A 21,776-nucleotide genomic window follows, 5' to 3' on the forward strand; every position below is an offset into this window, starting at 1 on the left:
TGAAAATTGAAATTCTATCCCCTTAAAATTGATGAAATTATAAATTCATATATATGATAAAATTGTGTTTTGGCCCCCAAAATGAAAAAAATTATATTTAATCTCTTAGAAAATGATAGAAATCATAAATTAATACAACCTCTCAAAAAATTACAATTCAATTCTACCTCCGTAAAAAAATTTCTAGACCATGCGAGTTCAATAGAGCAGGAGCAACCCATTGGATTGGACCATGCATGGTGCATTGCAGGTCAGAATTAACCCTAATTAAGGTTTTATCTTACAACTCGAGCTTGAATGCCTTAGTTTGCTTGAAGAGGTGGAGGGTCAATAGAGCGAGAGCATATCATCAGATCAAACATGCGAGGTGCACAATCAAGTGTCAACTTCCAAGTGGACGTGAGCATCCGTGCTTGAAAGGTTTGAACCTCCGGCCTATAGCTGGAGGGAGTAGTAAATCAAGTGGTAGCATAAATGCTCATTGATATCATTGAAGGGCTTGGGTTCAAACCCTACCAAGCGCGGATGCTTACATCCCTTGGTAGGTGGCTATTTGCCATGCATGGTCCTATCTGACAAGGCGCTCCCATTTTGTTGAATATGCCGCCTTTTCAAGCAACCTCACACACTTGAATTCTTCACAAAATCAAGAGACAAAACTTTAATCGATAACAGTACAACTTATTAAAGGCTCCCGACAGAGAGTGATCTCAAAAAAATCAAAATGAATACCCTTAAAAAGGGTTAACATTTTTACTCGTTACATTGCATCATTGTTTAAGTTCTTCAACATACAAAACTATTCAATTAACATAAAATAAAAACAAAAAATAAGACAACACCATATGCCAAAGGGTAGCATTTTTAATGTAAAAAAAATACTTATTGTATATATCCTGATCTGCAACATGAAATCACACCCTTACTCTATAATATGTAAGATGTTGTGTTTTTCACCATCTTCCATTTTCAGCGATAACTTTATCGTCGATAACTTCTTCTGAGGATGTTGCAAATTCTCTTCTTAGATTCTCAACCTTCTGTTTCAATGCTGTGTCATCCAAGGAGGTACGAATCTCCTCCTTGATCTCTGCTTGTAATTTTTCTACCTTTGGTGAACTAGAGTCTATCGCCATCTCCGCTTTCAATTCTTCGATTTTTCCATGAAGACCGGCTATATCGATTACCCTTTCGATCTCTCCATCAATCTCTTTCTTCACGTTTACGATCTTCTCTTGTAGTTCCGCAGCGGCCTTTCTCTTTGCCACTCCAACAATTTCCAAGTTTGCTGACTTCAAAACTTCAATCAGTTCTTTCTTAGCTTTTACTGCCTCGGCCACCAAATCTTCATCGAGTGGATCTCCTTTCGATAAGTTCGCCTGAGCGGTTTGCAATTGTTCCAACTTTTCTTTGATCTCGGATGGAATCTTCTGATTAATCTCGGCTTTCAGTTTCTTACCTTTCTCTTTCTGCTCAATGAGTCTGCTAACCATGCTTAGCTTTTCAAGCTTTTGTTTTAAACCAAGATAGGTCCCTGGTCTCGACAAATTTTGCTTAAATTCTTGCATAAGTTTATCCACCTTCACCTTCAAATTACGATTAAGGGTCTGATTATCAGAGGCTCGGGATAACTCCAACTTAAGTGATTCAAGCTTCTCTTGCAATCCCATTGAAATAAACGCTCTCGTGACCTCGTTGTCAACATCCTGCTTAAGTTTTTCTATTGCTTGGTCCGTGATAGGATCGGAAGGTACCTTAGCCTCCAAGATATTCTTCTTTAACTTCTCAAGATCTGATTCTATATCTGCAGCATTTAACATGCTAGCATCCGAAGGCTTCATGTTTCGTTTTCTTTCAGGTTCCACGGGCTTGCCTTCTTGGAAACCTCCAATTGATCGAAATTTAAGCATACGATGATGAAGCAACTCTTCCGTATCCATTTTTGTTAGTTCCTATGTTCATTTGAACGACATTGTAAGTTCCCAACAACTTGGAAATCAACTAAAGGAAAAGAAAAAGAAATATAGTAGCCAAATCAATCCTGCAACTAAAGCAGAATTTCTGGTTGTCATTACTTACATCCATGGCCTGAGTGATTGCAAGTCTAATTTGTTGGGAAGTCCATACAGGATCAGCATGTGCGCCTCCAAGAGGTTCCTATAAATCAAACAAATATTGGAAAAATTGAAAAAAGAAAAAAAAAAACAGCCACAGACATTTTACTTGACCGGAAGGCTTGAGAAACAGTATAAAACTTTATATGTTGAAGATGCTTACGGGGATGATACCATCGGCAATTTTGCGCTTGTAATGTTCTTGAGCTGTTATCCTCAGTTTTTCAGCTGCCTATACAAGTATGAAACATCACTAATGACATAAAAACGGTTCTCATTTCAACCATCGTATAAGAAATCACTTACCTTAGGAGCCGCTTGGGAAGATTTCCATAGTATAGCAGCACATGCTTCAGGGCTAAGAGAACCAGAGTCAAAAGCAACACGTATTTCAGAGTTCATCGATAAATAAAAACACGAGTACATGACAAGCCAAAGACCACATTAAAAGTATAGAAAATATAGCTGTGAATATGTCTTTTGTCAGTTGAGACCAATTCGAGAAACAGAAGTTATACAAAATGGTGTAGAAGTACGAGTAGTTTGGCAATAAGCTGATATTTCTGTTGCTTTAAAAACTAAAAACTCAAATTAACATGTAAAGCATTTTTTTAAACTTGGAAGGATTAGTTATGTTTGTATTCGAGTTAATAACTTCATGCATCATAATCTTCAGTTAGTTATTTTCTGAGCGACAAGAAGGAACTGATCCCACCTTGCAACGTATAGAACGGAGTTCTCGAGCATAAACAATTTATTGGGACAAGCAATGGCCAAAGCCCCACCAGAACCACCTTCACCAACGACAACCGTTACAATTGGCACTTTAAGGCCAAACATGGTCCTCAGGTTGTGTGCAATTGCTTCCCCCTGTATAGGGTAAAAAACATGAAATGGGTCATGTTATTATATGAACTAGGTGTTTCCGAATACAGAGTAGGTAATATCACGATTTCCAACATTAGAAGCTAGTTCAACGCACTTGACCAAGTTCCTCCGATTTAAGATCAGCATAAGCCCCCGGAGTGTCAACAAATGTTATGATAGGAAGACCATGATGATCAGCATACTTCATCATTCGCAAAGCCTTCCGATATCTGCTTGCAGAAAGAACTTTCATATGAGTAGATAAGATTCAAAACTATTTTGAATAGACTTTCTTGAATATCAGGGCTACAATCACATCCCTGTTACCTATACAAGCTGAACCTTCAAGTTACTTGTTCAAATAAAAGATCCTTGAAACGTACCCATGGGGAGTCGGCATTGCAAAATTGCGAAAAATGTTCTCCTTTGTATTCCTACCTTTCTGCTGGCCTATAAACATGTAGCTCTTACCATCCATGGTTCCTATACCAGTTACCATGGCTGGATCATCATAGCCAGCACGATCTCCATGGAGTTCCACCCACTATAAGATAGTAAAAGAGCAAGACTGTAAGAAAATAACTTCATATTCTTTTAGGTGCATAAACACATAAAAGTTTCATACTGTTGAAATACCTTCTCTGTGATATTCAATATATGATCAAGAGCTGTTGGTCTGTTGGGATGTCGAGCAATGGCCAGGCGTTGAATAGGTGTCAAATGTGTGTATAAATCTTTCAGAGCCTGATGTTTAGAACAGATTAAAAAGTTATAGACATGGCAAAAGGGATGTCATTGAAAAGTAAATGTGGATTGCAAGTTTAGCAGAACGTTTAAACAACCGAAAATGGCCTATGCAAAGATTACTTGGCACGAATCAATGAATTTCTCACTATTACAATTGATAAACTAGGAGCCTAAGACAAAGGAATGCATGCCTACATTTCGACAACTACATGAAAACATAGAATTCAGAGTTACCACATATAATAAATGACAAAAGTTACTATACCAGTGATCAAATATTAAAACTCGGGTTTTGCGAGCAAGTATCCTTAGGCACCCTTTTGAGGTCACTTAATATTCTATTTATAGCCATAACCTTGTATTTAATGGAATAGATGAGAACTTCATTGATGATTTCCAACACTTAGGGTGAAGGTATTACTTTATATACCAACCTGTTGATACTTGTTTTCCAAAGCACCAATTTGATCAGTAAAATCCAGACCAGTTTCATCAGCCATTCTGCATACCTGTCCGAAATTATAGCGAGCAAAATAAAAAATTTATTAGAATCTAGAGAGACTCTACGTCTCAATTTTGTGCTTTACAAACACCTAGAATATCATGGAATGAGGAAATCAAAATTGCTCCGCATTGACATAACACGATACAGTTGAACATTAGTCCCCGGTTCGGGTTTTCACTCTCAAATGAATCCTCATCATGTAGCTTAACACACATAATGAATGTTGAAACAACATGTTCTATTAAACAAATCAAATGGAAACCAATGAAAAACAACTCACCTCGATAATCTTTTTCTCAAGATCAACCAATGGCTTCTCAAATGGTAAGGTCACCGGTTTCGGTTTCTCAGCCAAAGGCTTGAAATGAGACAAGTAAGTCAAGTGCCCGTCTTTGATATCCAGGTCAATATTATCCGGCCAAGGGTAATCATGCTTCTTCCCTTTCTTAACTCTCGCAATAACCCGAAACCTCCTCCCGTTTCCATTCTCGAAACCTTTTAAAGCTTTTGACAAACACCCATTTGCTCTTCTTCGAAATGGATTATTATTAAACAAGTCACTAGCCAAAAAATCTTTCCCAAGATATAAATTTGACCTGAATTCAAACCTCCCATCTTCATATCCTCTTCCTCTTCCACAATTCCCAGCTACTAAGGATATTGTAGTCATCTCTCAATGATCACTTCATACAAAATCCTAAAAAGTGCTACCATTAACATTAGTTCTTCATGTAACAATGATACATTTTTTACAATTTTGCATAATTGATTTAAAAAAAAAACCCAATTTCCTTTCAAACACCATAATCCCCCCATTTCAAAACTGCTATTAGTACTATAATCTAATCTAAGAACAGCAATTAAAAGACAGAAAATTACTAAAATGTAAAACAATAACAGAAATTATTCAATTTAAGCAATAAAAAAAAAGCTCATTAAAAGTGTTATGCTGATTATGAAAATTACCTGAATGTTGATGAGAAAGAAGCTGATTATGCTTAGAAATTTAGGGTTTTCAAAAGAAGTGAGTTCACAAATGAAGAAAAGTGGGAATTAAGGATTGGGATGTCATTGTTTGAACAACCAAAAATAAAGCTAAATTCCCTTCTTGGCTTTATTCATAAATTGGACCCTAAACTATATCCAATTCTCAGATTGGTCCTTAAAAGTTTTTTTTATCAGGAGTAGTCCCTAAATTATTAATTTTGTCCCATTTTACCTAAAAAAATGCAAGGCACCCAATAAGAATATGTCGTGTGTCATGTTCTTATTGGGTGATATCACTTTTTTAAAACTTTGACAAAATTGATAGTTTAGGATTAATCTTTACCAAAAAAATAATTCTAAGGACTAATATAATAATTATAGTATAGTTTAGGAACTAATTGAACAATAAAGCCTTTTGTTAATTAAATATGGTAATTTAAACTAAAACTGAGATTTCGCGGCGACTAATGAAGAAACATGAGCGTGTAATTCACGGAGTGTTAGTAAGGGAAGCGATTTGATTGGGCGGTGGGTTACACGTGCTTTTAATGTAGGTGAAACTTGACAATGTTTTTATCCACGTTGAGGATAACGATCAACTACCACCAAAATTTAAAAGTCCAGACCAACGGCGGGACCCACTGAAACTGACGTTGTATCATGCAATTGGCGCGTCAATTTCTTTTTTTTGTTGAGTTAGGCCATTAATTAATTTCCTTATCCATTTGAGGAATGAAAAAATAAATAAACTACACCCAATGTAATTAAACTATTAGTAAGTTTATGTTTTAGTCATTTAATTTTAAAAAGTTACAAAATAGTCACTAAACTATTCGAAAGTTTTTATTTAAGTTATTGGGTTGTTCAGTCTTTTAAGTTTGACTAGTAAGCTCTAGACGATGATTTAACGATTGGTACGGTAGATTAATACCCATCGACGAGTATAAGAACATACATTCAATCCAAGTTGATCTGACAGTCAGTGTTGAAGATCGGAGAAAAAAGCTGTTTGAATTTTGGTTCACAGATTTATAACATTTAAAGTTGTTTCATGAAAATAAACTTAATTGTAAAAAAGAAGGGAAAAAAGAGAGTTTTCGATTGGTTAAGGTGGTCCAAGCAAAGAAGGCCATACAATAGCGATTTTAACTGCCCACTGACTTAAATGAAAACTTATGAATAGTTCATTCACCATTTTGTATTTTTTTTGAAGTTGAGTGACCAAAACGTAAACTTACTAATAGTTTAGAGACATTAGGTATGATTTACCCAAGAAAAAAAAAGATAATCTAAAATGGTAAATGTGGATGTTATTGTTATAGGGATAAAGCAATATTCAATCATTAAACTTGGTAAGTTTTTTTTTTTTTAAATTTGGTCCATAAACTATTTGTGGTGACATTAGTCTTGGAACTCGACAAATTTTCTTAATTTAATCCTTGAACTTAGATTCCCTTAAGGTATTTTAAGATTGCGTCATGTCAATCACTTAATAATTTAAAAGAAATTATATAAAGTCTTAAAAATATATAAAAAAAATTTAACTTGATCTATGAGAAAGTATTCAAATTGTATCGTATTAAAGCTTTATTTAAATCCAAAGGAAGCCATAGTTAATAGCCTCACGGGGGAAGATACATCTGAAAAATCGATCAACATTATTGGCCATCTAATCAACAACTCTATTGAATAGGTTTTCTTTGCTGCAGCAAAAGTTGCAGGCTTTAATTGATAAATTATTTTAGAATGAACATAAAACACAATTCTTTCACTTTTAAGAAAGAGAATCTTGTCATTCAGCTTCGTAGCATCCTTGAGAACAAGTTTTCTCTCATGCTTCTTACCTAATTTTAGACATTTTAATTCAACAAATTATATTAGTTTTGAAATGAGTCAATTTGAATAAAATTAACTCCAATTTTAAATTATTGAATCATTTAGATTCGAATCAAAATTGAATTTAATGATCGAGCATTTCAAGTCGGATTATTACAAATTTAAAAAATTTAAGGTTCTAGCCACTTCAAATAACAGTTCGAATCCTTTCAAGTTACTTATTCAAATAATTGGATTTGAAGTTTTGATTTTGAATCATTGATATTTTTACTTGAGTTTGGACAATACTATAATAGATATGGGCTTCAGATAATTCGATCATTAATGTTTGATATAAAAACCGATAACCGACCAACTTAGCTTGTTTTAACTGACCGACCCAAAATCAAAATTGAATTAACAGAACCGAATCAACTAAGTAATCTCGATCATAACCCAAATTAGAAAAACCTTAAAAAAGTTGTCCTCAAAGAACAATAAAATAAAATTGTATTCCTATAACAACACATCCAATAATACATAATTTGTAATGATGTCCTTCTTCCACATTGTTCAAGACACAAAAACAACATAGAAACAAACAAGATAGATAACCACAATTGAAAACATGGAGTTACAAACAAGGGAAAAAAAAGAAAAAAAAAAGTGTTTGCAAGCAAACAAGTTTTAATGAAATTCATTTCAAAACCGGACCAGAAATTTTCAGAAACACCCAAGGAGCTTTTTCGGACTTTGTCCGGTCGCACGGTATTTAGCAGCCATTTCTTCGGCCTTGAGAACCTCTTCTCCACGTTTGGCTTCGACCATTGCTCTCTTTTCTTCTGCTTCCTTGTGAATTGAAGCTACCTTGTTCTTCATTGTCTCGGCGTACTCGGCTTTCTTCTTTTCCAATTGTTCCTGTCGATACTCGGACACGTTAAAGTTTCCGAGAATATGATATGAATGTGTGTTCGATACGAGTAAGTTCCATTTTTATCATATGACAAACACAAATCTCGAATGTTCAGCCTTTTGTTATCCAGAAAATCGAGCAAGAATGGGGAAAAAATACCTCAATTTTTTTGAGTTTTGCTTCAAGAGCTGCTTTCTTGCTGTTCTCCCATGCTACAATAGCAGAGAGCTTTTTCTGGGCCCTATTCATAAATTTCAGTAATGTTGACAAACTATTTAGCAAATAAGCTCCACATAGAGATAGAATATTTAATTAAAATTATGATTTTGGTACCTCTATTATGCTCAAATGTGAGATTTAGTCATTATACTTAATTTGACATAATTTGATTCTCCTATTTTATAATATTACCAGTTAGTCCAAATGATGAGATGAAGTCTTTTTTTAAAGCACCCTTCCAAGTTCCAACTCATTATGCCAACAGGGATTTTTTTATTGGAAGGGGTAAAGATTTTAACCAAAATCATTAACTATCTAGACTAACTAATTAAGACTAAATTATGCTAAATTAAAGTACATAGATTAAATCCAAATTTGAGCATAGTAAAAGGACCAAAACCATAATTTGACCAGAATATTTACAGCAATGGAACACTAAATGGAAGATTATGAAAAGTTAAAACTATAAAGAAAAACTTCTATCTTTACAAGGGGAGAATTCATACACCAGTTCATATTTTTCAATTTAATGCAAATCGAACGGGTCTCGAACTTAAAAGAATACTTTAATTATACTAAAATATATAGCTAATCAAAGAGAGTTTTGAGCCTTACTTGTTCTCAGCTTTGGTTTTTTCACTATCTTCCCATGCCTTAATGAATGACAACTTTTTTTCTTTTTCAAGATCCGCAAGAGCAACATCTGAATACCAAAAAAAACGTGATTCATCTTAAATATCCTCTTTTCGTATTCTCTATGGAGACTATGTGAAAAAACAACAGTAAAAGATAATACGAACACAAGAGAATATCAAATTCGGTCACAGTGGCCTCGAAAATGTTCGAAAATCTGATGATAATGATTGCCTCAAATAAGGTATACCTCTACCCTAATGAAGCCTAGGAAACTTTGAGAATTCAGTTAGAATCACACCTAATATAAATGTGTGGGTTCTTCAGTCTGCTAGTTAGTTTGATTTGAGTTAATTTCATTCGGGGCTTGTAATATTGATAGATTAAAAAAAGAAGAAGAAGTATACCTCTATCATGTGATCCAGTTGAACTTTTCTTTGGTGCTGGCTCAGGGGCTTCTGTCAAAATGAAAATAAAAAAAATGTTGGAACTACTAGAAGAATGATGACAATTAGCTTATGCAAATGATATTGGAAAATGATGCATCATTTGAATTAAAATGTAAGCTCACTCTTTGAGTCCATGGAGGAAAAAGAAAACTCAGGTTGAAGAAGAATATATAGTAAAACTTTCTCTAAAACTATCAACAAAACTGGGAAAAATTATGGGATTTCTATATATAGAAGTTATATATATATATATATGACATTGCAATTGAAGTTTGTTTATGCAATCTTAAAAGCAAATAAATAAGACAGGGTGTAGCATCAAAGCAACTTTATCCAACTTTAATATTTTACCTTAAAAAATAAATTAAAGCAGCCATAATGGTTAATAAATGCCACATGATAAACAAATTGAAGAACAATGTTCACAAAAGATCATATATATATATATATATAATAAATCACTTTGCCAGCCTAATTATATTAGTAGATTTGAGAAAAGAATTTTGATTTAAAAAAAAACCTATAACAGAAGTATCCCTTTCATAACATTAATGAATTTTGATGAATTAAAAGGAGAAAAGAAAAGGTCATCCCATAAAAAAAAGCCTCGCTTCAAAAGTAGGATTCTACTTCTAGAAAACTATACTTTCCTTAGGGGTCTAGTTTTCATTTTTGAAGTGGAAATTCAATTAATTTATTCATAAATTAAGTGTTTCTCAATCTGTTTTTCTAAGCATGTATTTAAGTTGGTAGAAGACTAAAGGTGATGATGAGACTTTGGCTATTCTTAATGCTTATTAAATGCTAAAAAATAAGAGTGTAAATGAAACACTGATGTCAAGTTATTTGGATTTGACTTGGACTCTATTTAGTAATTATTGAGATAAGTTCAAATAACTCGAGCTATTGATAAAGCTAAATTCGAGCTCAGTAATACTTGACTCGAATGGTTCGTGAATCTTATCAAGTTTTTCATTTTAATATATATTTTAATATATGTTTTAAATATTTTTATATTATTAAATTGAGTCTTAATATATATTATTAACCCTAAGTTTAATTATCAAGTCTAGCTTAATAATATTTTGAGCCGAACTTGAGTTTTAAAATAGATGTTCAATTGAGTTCGAGCTTGGGGCGACACTAAGGTGGCTGGTAGGGGCTTTGACTACCTAAAATTTGAATTAGTACATGGTAAAATTACACATTTTACTGAAATAATAAAATTTTAATTTAATTTTTTAAAATATTCAAAAGATATAAGTTATTAAAATAGCAAAATGCATTTTAATTTTTATAAAAATATGAAATTTAATTCCGACTTCCAACAAATTTTTTACCTTCGACCCTAATTCGAGCTTACTAGTATCGGAGCTCGACTCAACTTGTTTGCACCCCTACTAATTACTAACGAGCCGAGCTATGTTGACTCTCAATTTCAAAATTCAAAATTTACAACGAAGCGATCTGATAGCTATTTTAATTGTAACTAAGAAGAAATTGACTAACATTTTGTCTCAATTTGAATTAAATTGACACTAGAGAAAGCGATTCAATGTATAACTTCATACTAAACAGTCTTAAGCTCTGTTTTTTAAAGATAATTTAAATTGATTACAAATTTAATGAACTAAAAAGATGATGGAATTTTGGATTATATGAAAAGTATGGTTATTATAATATATAAAATTGAAAGAAAAACGTTTAATCATAAAAAAGATGAGTGGCGATGGCGAACAAAGCTTACTCTCAACGACGGCAAGAGCCTTCGATTCATCGGATTTTTCCTCAGCTGGCGGTGGAGCTACGGTTGTTTTCTTGGAATCAGCTTTAAGATCCTCCGCTACCGGCGTTGGAGCTTCCACTGCCGGCGTCGGAGCCACAGGCGTTTCAGCCGCAACCTCCTTCTTCGTTTCCTCCGCCATAATTAAAGCTTATAGGTGTACAATTTGTGAAAGGAAAAAGAAAAATGATAATAATTTGGTAATGGATAAGTCTAGAAAATTTTCAATTATCTCTATAATATTTAGTAACGTTAGCTTTAAATGATATAAATTCATTTAATATCAGTATGCAGTTTTATATACTGCACAAAGTGCCCAAATAGTGATCCATTTGCCGTTGATTTTGGATACTTATCTTCGATTTATTCCATCCAACGGTTGGTATGTTCTGAAAAGAGACAAATGTGTTGTAGAGTGTAAGTAGGGATAGGTGGGACTGAAGAAAAAAAAACGATATCCAGAAATAAAATTTTATTAGAATCCGTGGTCGGTTTCTTTCCTCCAAATCCAATGTTAGAGTTAATTTTACTGGTTGTGTTTTAATTTAGTTCGTATGAATATTGTTGTTAATTTAAGAGGGCATAAGTTCGGGTGTGTTGAAGTGTGTTATCCTCTTATTTATAGGTTAGAGAGAGACATTGTGGCCAAAAAGAAAAAAGGTATAGTTAATTTTAATTTTTTATGATTTAAAAATAAATATTTTTAAAAAGTATAAAATATTGTATTTTATATATATATTTGTTATTTTGGGTTTTAATTTTTAAATTTTAATATTTTTCTGTAAAAGAATTGACTAAATCATTAAATTTTAAGGATAATGATATGGTTGTTGGTGTGATAACCACTTATACTTCATAAAATTTTAAAAGTTTACAAAATTTATAATTTAAAAAAATTCACATTATCAATGAAGTCTGTCACATGAGTTGTCACATTAAAACTGTTAAAATTTTAATAATTTTATTAATTTCTCGTTTAAAAAATAATTTAACTAAATTTTAAAATCTACCATTAAATTGATCTGAGAAAGAGAATTAAAGCTAAAATGATAGAAAAATAAACATAGAAATTAAATTTATCATTATATTTTTTATTTAAAAATTAACCATAAAAAATCTAAAATTAATATAAAAAAAACTAATCAAATTCGTGATGGTTTTTCTTTTTTAAATCTAAAAATTTAATTGAAGGGAAATAATTTTATGCCGACAGGTAAAGCGGTTAAAGTATGCCGCGTGTATGGGCAAGTGAGATACGACGACGTGGAGTGGATTTAAGGCATAAATGCTGGGAACTAACACCGTGTCATGTAGTGATGGGAAAGAGTAGGGGCCCCACCACCAGCATTGATTGGTTTGATGATATTGAAAGGCTTTGCGCCGTTTGGGGAAAAAAACAGGGACCTGAAATTGATGAGCTGGCGTGAAGAATCCCAGGTGTGTCTTGTCGTTTTCCAACGGATTAATTTTGTCTTAAGAAAAAAAACAAAATCTTTTTATACCTTATTTGTTAATCCGCAATCAATCTGGATAACCGGATTAATTTCGAAATTAGATTGGTTTAATCGGTTAGATAAAAAATTTGTTAGAGTACCAGTTAATAATAAGAGGTTAAGTTTGTAGACTCTCGATCAAATTAGAAAGTTAAATTGATTTTTATGTTTTTAAATTTTTAAATTTTTAATAATTTATTCAATTGAACTGATAAAACAAAAATTAATGGAACTTTTCATAGTTAGGAGACTAAAAGAAATTTATTAATAATTGAGTGACTATTAGTGTAATTTACCTAAATTTTATTCACATGTTTTTTAACACACTATATCCAAGCTGTCTATGTAATAAGTGCACTCATATTTACAAACTACTTTACGTGTTATAAATATTAGAAATCCTATCACATGCATATGTATCTGAAAATCACAATTTTAGAACATAAATGTATGTTTAAAATAACATACAATAAATAATGAAATATATGGTTCAAACTAATTAATAATAACACATTAAATATGTACAATATTAAAATTAAAAAATAGATTAAATCGTTTATCATCGTGTTGTCATTAATCTTGAGTCGGTGTCGAGTTAACACTTGTGACACAAACTCAATGAAGTATATTATTATTAGAAATCATATTATACCAACTCAATTAGAAACTTAAATAATAGTAAGTAAAGATATACAATTGATGGAATTAATAAAGTGTGAATAATAAAATTATAAAAACAAAGTTTTAGTTGAGTGGTAAATCAAATGTTTTACTAATGCAATTGGTTCGGATTTAAATCTCACAATATGCATATCTATTTATTTATTTATTAAAATAAAAGATTAAAATACTCTCGAATAATATAACTTATTTTAATTATGAAAAATATTTTCATAATTTTCCTAATCGAGTCAATAACTCGATTGAGGGTTATATCAATTCTCCAAAAACTTAAATAATAATGAGTATAAATATTTTACATCATATTCGAATTGATATTTAACACTTAATTAATGATTAAACTGATAAATCGGGTATAGATTAAGGTTTAAAATTTATCGAGATGATAAAGGAAATCATTAAATGGAATAAAATGCGTGATGATTGAGTTAGTCTTTTAAGAGATGATGTTTTTAGATTTAAGTTGGAAAATATTAAGGTTTAAACCCTAAATTTGGGTGGTGACCAGCCAAGCAAACAGGTGATGACCTGCATGGGATCCCTTTGATTGATTCGATGCTCGCTGTTTGCTAATCACTTGGTTGGCCATTTTGCAATAAAAGGGGACCAATCACCTTTAATGCTGTCTTTTTAAATATTTTATTATTAAGATTATTATTAATTTAATGATTATAGTTCTTTAATCTTTACTTTTGACATGTAGGTTTACCTTTCTTTTGTTAAGTGCATCATTATTGTTATAATATTTAATCTTATCATCACGTAAGTTTTATATTAACTGTAAATAAATGCACAACATATCTAAAAAGTCTTAAAATTTCTTTTGCATAGCGGTGAGGTTAATTTTAAGTTTTAAATCTCAAATTAATTCGATTTGGTCTAATTCATTGTTCTCTTAATAAAATGATTTGAAGTCATGTTAGTTTAAAAACGTGAATTCGGAATGAATAAATCATAATTTGAAGTTCGCTCCGATTTTTGTTTTAAAAATTAAAAATATATAAAAACTAATTTAAGTTTATGTTTATATATTCTTATAATTAAATTTTTTAAAAATATTTTTTTAAATAAAGAAATGAGTCATTTGAGCATTCCGAGTTAAGTCAAGTTTAGGATTGAGCTCAGAAATTTCATTAATACCTCTATTTTAGTATCAATGAGAAAAAAAAACATGTTAATTGATTATCTGTTGTAATAGTTAAATTGAATATTATTACAATGAGACTATAACCAGTGGCGAAACTATGGGTGGCAAGGGCCCCGGCCTCCCTTAAAATGAAAATTTTTCCATATGACCCCTTTAAAATTAATCTTAAATTAGTAAAGGTAAAATTTCAATTTGACCCCCTAAAATATAAAAATTTGATTTAATCCTTTAGAATTTATAAAGATATAGTCTATTAAAATGGTGAAATTGCATTTTTCCTATCGTAAAAATTACAATTTAATTTCGCCCCTAAAAAGATTTTACGATTTACCGATTGTAATCTACAATGAGATATATATTTGAATTTAAATGCAAGAATGAGAACACAATAAGGTGAATTATAATAAAACGAGAAATAATCATTAATGACATTTTATCATCTGTATATGTAAAATTAAAAGTATACCTATATTAAATTATAAACTAATAAAATAAAGAAGAGTAAAATAGGTAGAAGTACCATGGAGGCCCTTATATTAGGAGCTGGATTGCATTTTGACCCCTCTACTTAAAATAATGTAAATTAGTTCCTATACATTAGATCATAGAGTAACTCGACCCTTCTGCTAATAAATTTATCAATTTATACTATTAAAAACTAATGCCTATACGTAAGTATAAGGTACATGTGGCATGCCATGTGTCATAATTTGATTATTCTGTCAGACATGCCAATTTTTAACAATAGAAAATGAATGGAAATTAAAAAAAGAAGTAGACTAGTATACTCTTTGATCTAATGTACAAAGACTAATTTGCCTATTTTTTGAGTAGAGGAGACAAATGTAGGGGCCTTCATGGTATTTTTACCGAATAAAATATTATTTTGTATTATTTATTATATATTATTTATGTGATTACTTATTTTTAGTCCATCATATTAATTACAATAATAGATTATATTTTTGTATGTTTGTCAAAGTCAACAAAATTTAGCATGTCATTCTGTCACATTAACAATTTAGCATAAAATGCTAACTAATTTTAAAAACAAGAGCTTTCGTGAATAAAATTTAAAGGCCAGGGCTAATTTGGCTATGAAAAAAGGACTTACATGAACAAGGTGTAGAAGTTAAAGGATTTGTTTAGTATATTAGCCTTTTTCTTAAATTAACGAAGAACGCGAAGATTTAGAGCAAGCCCAACAGCGAACCGGGTAGCTCGAAGAAGCCCCCATTGGCCAACCACCAGACCACCCAGCCCGAGTCCAGTCAAAGTGGAAAGCTTCACAGTTCACAGTCTCTCCTTTTCAGTTTTCACCTTTCACCTTCCTTCCTTGCTTGACTTACTGCCATGGAGGAATCTCAATTGGAACTTGAAGAGAAACAATGGGGACCCACAGTTGCAGACAAAGTGTTTTCACTCTACAAATCACTTCCCAAGAAAGGGAAGCCTCAAGGACGTGAAGTCACCGTTTTAGCCGCTTTTCTTCTCTCATCTCCCTCTCAAGGTTCAATCAATTTGCTGAAGATGGTGCTTCCATGGAAATACTGAATTAATTTACTTATTTTTTATTCTTTTTTGCAGTTCAGATACGGAAGTGATTGCATTAGGCACGGGAACGAAATGTATAGGCCGCTCAAAATTAACCCATAGTGGTAACATTGTCAATGATTCCCATGCTGAAATTATTGCTCGCAGAGCTTTATTAAGGTTCCCCCCCCTTTTTTTGCTAAAATGGGTTTTAGGGATTTTTATAAAATTAAGTTTTAGGGTTTCTAAGATTTTTATATATTTTTCCCCTTTTGTGATTGAGCCAGGTTCTTCTATGCAGAGATTCAATGTCTTAATGATAACAATGGTTTTCAAAACTCGATTTTCGAATCGGAATTGGATGGTTCCGGAGGAATAAAGTACAAAATCCGAGCAGCGTGGAAATTACATTTGTACATATCTCAATTACCATGTAATTCCTTAAAGATTTTTTTTTTTTTTAGTTTTCAATTTCATTTTTGAGAATGCATTTTAAGTTTCTATACCTCTTGTTGTGTTTAATAGGTGGGGATGCTTCACTTAGTCTGGTACCGTCTTCTATCGGTGAGCATGGTCGGTTCGTATTAAAGATTTCTGTGAAATGGTTATACCATACATTAGTTTTGATAGTAATATGTATGATCCTTGTGCCTTTTATTGAATTGGTACCACCATTTTCAGGAGATTGTTCAGAACTAATTGGATTGGTTCAAAGGAAGCCTGGTCGAGGTGATACAACATTGTCAGTTAGCTGTTCTGATAAGATAGCTCGTTGGAATGTTGTTGGTGTTCAAGGTTCAAGGTTCATCACTTGCTATTATATACGTAGTCTACTATCATTTGCATGCTACATGCTTTGTTTCTACTATCATCGATACTGAAACATGGATAACTGTGCGGCATATATGTTTTCCTTTTTATGATTTTACATTTTGTGTCTCGTCTTAGGGGCTCTGCTTTCATACTTTCTTCTACCTGTTTACCTGCATTCTGTTACTGTCGGAAGATCTCCTTATGTTTCTGAGGATGTTTGCTTGGTGAAACAATTGAAAAGATCCTTGTTCGAGCGGGTTACACCTTTGTCAAATGAGCTTATAAAACCTTTTGAAGTTAACAAGGTTTGTGAAGTTTACAGTTTCTTAATCCTATATATAGGACAGGGGGATTTTGATACTTTAGTGCTGTGTGAGCAGCCGATATTTTGTGCGGCACCGGTACCACCAAGGGAGTTTCAACATTCTGAGACTGCTCAAGCCACCTTAACTTGCGGGTACTCGTATTGAATATACCAAAAAATAGGTGTAGGTATTGTTTTATATTTTTGCTTTTTATATTGATTTATATATTGGTTTTTAGGTATTCTATATGCTGGAATAAATCGGGGCTGCATGAAGTTATTCTAGGAACTACCGGACGAAAGCAAGGCACATCTTCTAAAGGGGCAGTTTATCCATCGACGGAATCATTGTTGTGCAAGTAAGTTAGAAGTATGCTAATGGAACCAAAACATGTCATTAACGTGTTCTTATAAGAACATTTTTCCTCCCTAGGAAGCGATTTTTGGAAACTTTCGTATCATTGAGGCATGAATGCAAAATCAGATGCTCATCCAACGAGGTTTCTTATCGAGAACTCAAGGTAATGATTCTCGATGCTTATGGACTTACATTATTAAATTTCATTCTCGACCTTGATTCATTTTAGTCTGGTTTGCAAATATGTAGTAGATGCAAGAAAACATGCTTTTTTGAACCAACAGATAACTCTCGGTATAACTTGGTTGCTTGTGTACCCTTTTAATGGCTTCGATTATGAGCTGAAAAACCGAGTTACTCATTAGTATGGAATGCTGATATCGGTTTTACTTTCCCATCGACTTAACCCCGAATGATACAAATTATACTCCCTAGTATCCTAATTTTGGAAAAATGAATACGAGTGCATCAGTGGCATGGACTACTAGTGATTACTGGATTTGCTTATTGCAGGACAGGGCAGAAGAATATAGCTCAGCTTCCAAACTCTTTAAGGGAAGACCTCCTTTTCGGAATTGGCTATTGAAACCTGTAAACTTGGAGAATTTCTCAATTATTCGTAACGAGGTATGCAGTGTACTGCCATATACGTTTTAGTCTTTTGGAAACACTGACGAGTATTCTTTTGATATCGGCCTCCATTAATTGCCTTTTTCGATAGGGCAATTATCCCTCCGGCAACTCCGGCAACTCATGTGACTTTCAAGGGTGATCGGTTGGTTGATTGGTTCAAGCTGATGTTGGGACAATAGAGTTGGATATGGAGGAGAAACACATGTCCGATCAAAGCTGTTGGATGTCTGTATTTCGCCTTGAATCTCGGCCGTTGGATGTCTGTATTTCCATCTATGTTGTCAATGGATTTCTTAAAACATGCTGACCCCTTTATCAATGTTTGGTGTTTTTTTAGGTGAAAGTATCTGATACATCCTTTTATTAGAGGGTTTGATTTAAATTAGTCTTTATATTATTAAATAGATCAATTTAGTCCTTGTATTAGTTAAGTCAAATTTTAATAGAGTTAACATTTATGGTTTAAAATGTCATTTACTATTTAATAACGTTAATACTTTTAAAGCTTTTATGATTTTGCAAATGAAATCTTTTGTTTAATATCATAAAATTCTGTTGGTATATGAATTTATTATTGGTTAAACATAATTGATTGGTTTTTTCACATGATCTCTTTAACCATGTGATCGAATAACAATAAAAAGGTAAAAAGTACAATGGAGGCTTTTGCATTGGAGTCATATTGCATTTTGCAAAAAAAAACAATGGAGGCTTTTGCATTTGGAGTCATATTGCATTTTGCTTTCTCTACTCTAAAAATGGGTAAATTAGTTATTATACATACATTCAAAGAGCAAATTGATTATTTCTGTTAAACATTTTATACATTTGCATTGTTAAAAACTAGTGTGGTTGGCAGAACAACCAGGCAGTGATAGGTAACATGCTACATGTACATCATGTTGATGTACAGGAGTAGTTTTTAATCGTAGAAGTGGATGAAATTTTTAACAGAAGAACTAATTTGTATTTTTTTTTATCTAACTTATGGTCTGCTTGTTTCATTGAAAATGACTTCCGGAAAACGATTTATGAAAAATTTAATATTTTCTTATTTTCCAGAAAATGACTTACAATATTTTTTGGTGTTTGGATGAAACTGTAAAATATTTTTATTGTTTGATAGATTTCTTAAAAATATTTCATAAAAGTTGTTTTCAATGAAACAAATATACATTTGAGATTTTCTTATCTTTTAATTGTCTAATTAAGTTTATTTTATATCTATAAATTTATATTTTACATTGTTTTTGCATATATTAAAAATATTTTGCTAAATTCAGGTTCATTACAATGTCATTTTTAGTTACATGACTACCAAGTGAGTATTTTTATTTAAAATGTGATATTAACAAAATTGACAAAAAATTAATAATATCAATAATTGGACTTGATTTTCACATCCGAAAAGTAAAGGGAATAAATTCTTGAAAATAAAAGTACAAAGACTAAATTGCAAATTAAGTGAAGAGTACGTGTAGACTTATGACATATTTTAATATTTATACTACAAAATATTTATTATTAAAATATTAATATAGAATATTTTCAATAACATGTGAAGAATATTATTTAAAATTAATGTTTTTAAAATTTATTATTAAAATAAAATTAAAATATTAAATAATTTATTAAATAATAAATTATATTAGTAACTTATTATATGACTAAATATAAATAATAAAATATGTTTTTTAATAATATTGAAAAATATAATATTTTATATTAATATTTTAATAATTTTAAATGCTTTTAAAAATAAAAATCAAATTTATTATCAATATAATAATATTAAGCTTGATTTAAGTTAATTTTATATAAAATAAAATTACATACAGAGGAGCTCTTTTCCGAAAAGTGACTTATGTTTTTAAAAAGGATAAATCATTTTATAGGAAAAAAAGATTTATTTTCCGTTCACCAATCTGTCTTTTGTGAAATAAACACAGGAAAATGCAGAAAAATATTTTTAGTAAAACCTTTTACATGTAAACAAACGGGCCCTTACATGGACTAATTTGCCCATTTTTCATTGAAAGAGACAAAATACAATCCGATTTCTAGTACATGTACCTCCATGATACTTTAACCCAATTAAAAATTCAAAAAATTACTTTTAATGACAACTGTAAAAGCCCAATTTCATCTGGCCCAATAAAAAATAAAAGTCTATTAAATAGTCCATATTATAAGTGTAATAGCCCGATTTTAGGCTTAGTCGGAACAGCGGTTTCGGGACCACAAATCCGACGAAAAAAAAAATGTAATGGCTTGAATTTTCAGAGGTGTCGGAACGGTGATTCGAGATCACTAAATTCGACAAATGGGTAGAAAATATTATTAATTTAGTAAGTATAAGTTAAATATGAAGTTAGGAAAATTTTTGAAATAGTGAATAGTGCACTAGAAATAAATATTAAAATAATTAGAATCGAAATGAGGTATCAAGACCTCGGGGATTTTAAACTGAGCCATAAATATTTTTATAAATATTTATGGAGTGTTAAAAAGTTAGTATTAAAGTTTCGTTAAGAAATTTTAAAGTTCCGATAATTAATTGAACAAAAGGACTAAATTGTAACAAATGCAAAATTTTGGGAAATGATTAAATAGCTTAAATGATAAAAGGAAGAGGGCTTAAAAGACAAATAGACCCAAGGTCTATTTGGGCTGGACAACAGAGGCATGAAATCAGCAAGAAAGTAAGGAGAATTAAGGGCAAAATTGGAAAATTGCAAAATTTGCTTAATAAAGTTAGGACCCAAGTGGAATTATCTAGATTTCTCTTCATTTTCTGAATTCTCATCAGCTAAAACACCATGGAAGGGCTTCTTCAAGCTGGTTCTTCATATTTTTATTACAAGTAAGTTCAATTCTTGACTATTTCTTGAAATTTTTGTATTTTATGACTTTTACAACTAGGCTCACTTGTTAAATTCATTAGTTTTGATTTTATGAAAGAAGTTGAAAGTTGATATGAATATGTGCTGGAAGTATATGATGATTTAGCATGAAATTAGAGCTTTAAATTGTTCATATGCTGATTTTATTGAAAGAATTGAATAGAAAGTGAATGTTTGGGACCTAATAGTAAAAGAGTTTGAAGATAGAGTTATATGTGGAAATTCTGAATTTCAATAGTTGTGTAACAACTTATAATGTCTAGTAAAGTACTAATTGAGAAAATTAGATTAATTGAGGGTTAATTGAGAAAGGACCGAATTGTATAAACTGTGAAATTTGGGGCAAAATGGAAATCAACATTTTGCACTAAAGCAGTTTTGGACAGCAGCAGTAGTGGAACTTTGAAAAATCACCAAAAATTGTAGAGATTGAATTAGAGGATGAATAAAATATGAAACTAAAGCTTATTGAGTCTAGTTTCTTATAAAAGAAATGATGTAAGCAATGGAATTGTAAATCATGAGATATAATAGATTTTGTGAGACAAGGTCAGAATGAATTCAGGTTCCCTGTTCTGACTTTGGAAAATCATTAAAATTGAAAAAATGATTATGAGTTATAGTTTATATGGTTAGAATCCTTAATGAGTCTATTTTAGAAGAAACAAGCTAAAACATCATCCGAATTCTGTACAATGAGATAATTAATTTTTAGTGAAGAGTGGTCGGAACTGTCAGACAGCGAAACAGGGAAACTTTAAAGAATAAAATGTACTATTTGGCTGAACCAAAATTATGAAAATTTTATGGTATGAAGATATGTGAGTCTAGTTTCAGGAAAATTAACGGATCTTAATTTGGAGCTCTGTAGCTCCGGAT

The 21,776-nt window shown here is 31.5% G+C and overlaps 3 protein-coding genes across 5 annotated transcripts; 1 reads left to right on the forward strand and 2 right to left on the reverse strand.

The window, feature by feature from the left end:
- Positions 1–710: 710 nt before the first annotated feature.
- On the reverse strand, positions 711–5,324 carry LOC105763841 (acetyl-coenzyme A carboxylase carboxyl transferase subunit alpha, chloroplastic). Its single transcript, XM_012582218.2, has 11 exons — positions 5,200–5,324; positions 4,514–4,930; positions 4,163–4,237; positions 3,618–3,725; positions 3,365–3,525; positions 3,097–3,211; positions 2,830–2,984; positions 2,421–2,472; positions 2,278–2,346; positions 2,080–2,157; positions 711–1,952 (listed from the first exon to the last, which is right to left on the reverse strand). The coding sequence occupies exons 2-11, from the start codon at positions 4,901–4,903 to the stop codon at positions 954–956; spliced, it is 2,202 nt and encodes a 733-aa protein (XP_012437672.1). The 5' UTR covers positions 4,904–4,930; positions 5,200–5,324; the 3' UTR covers positions 711–953.
- Positions 5,325–7,507: 2,183 nt separating this feature from the next.
- LOC105763842 (hypothetical protein) lies at positions 7,508–11,298 on the reverse strand. Its single transcript, XM_012582219.2, has 5 exons — positions 10,997–11,298; positions 9,208–9,258; positions 8,783–8,870; positions 8,108–8,189; positions 7,508–7,953 (listed from the first exon to the last, which is right to left on the reverse strand). The coding sequence occupies exons 1-5, from the start codon at positions 11,172–11,174 to the stop codon at positions 7,759–7,761; spliced, it is 594 nt and encodes a 197-aa protein (XP_012437673.1). The 5' UTR covers positions 11,175–11,298; the 3' UTR covers positions 7,508–7,758.
- A 4,281-nt stretch (positions 11,299–15,579) lies between these two features.
- Positions 15,580–18,462, forward strand: LOC105763844 (tRNA-specific adenosine deaminase TAD1). 3 transcript variants are annotated; one of them, XM_012582223.2, is made up of 11 exons: positions 15,580–15,863; positions 15,946–16,066; positions 16,174–16,319; positions 16,412–16,459; positions 16,568–16,681; positions 16,835–17,004; positions 17,080–17,156; positions 17,243–17,362; positions 17,437–17,524; positions 17,875–17,988; positions 18,083–18,462. In XM_012582223.2, the coding sequence occupies exons 1-11, from the start codon at positions 15,707–15,709 to the stop codon at positions 18,131–18,133; spliced, it is 1,206 nt and encodes a 401-aa protein (XP_012437677.1). In that variant the 5' UTR covers positions 15,580–15,706; the 3' UTR covers positions 18,134–18,462. The 3 variants fall into 3 exon arrangements, with proteins under 3 accessions (XP_012437677.1, XP_012437674.1, XP_012437675.1); XM_012582220.2 differs by having other exon boundaries at positions 16,835–17,156; XM_012582221.2 differs by having other exon boundaries at positions 16,412–16,450; positions 16,835–17,156.
- The last annotated feature ends 3,314 nt before the right edge of the window (positions 18,463–21,776 follow it).

The sequence above is a fragment of the Gossypium raimondii genome, chromosome 12 (genome assembly GCF_025698545.1).
Source record: "Gossypium raimondii isolate GPD5lz chromosome 12, ASM2569854v1, whole genome shotgun sequence".
NCBI lineage: Eukaryota > Viridiplantae > Streptophyta > Magnoliopsida > Malvales > Malvaceae > Gossypium > Gossypium raimondii.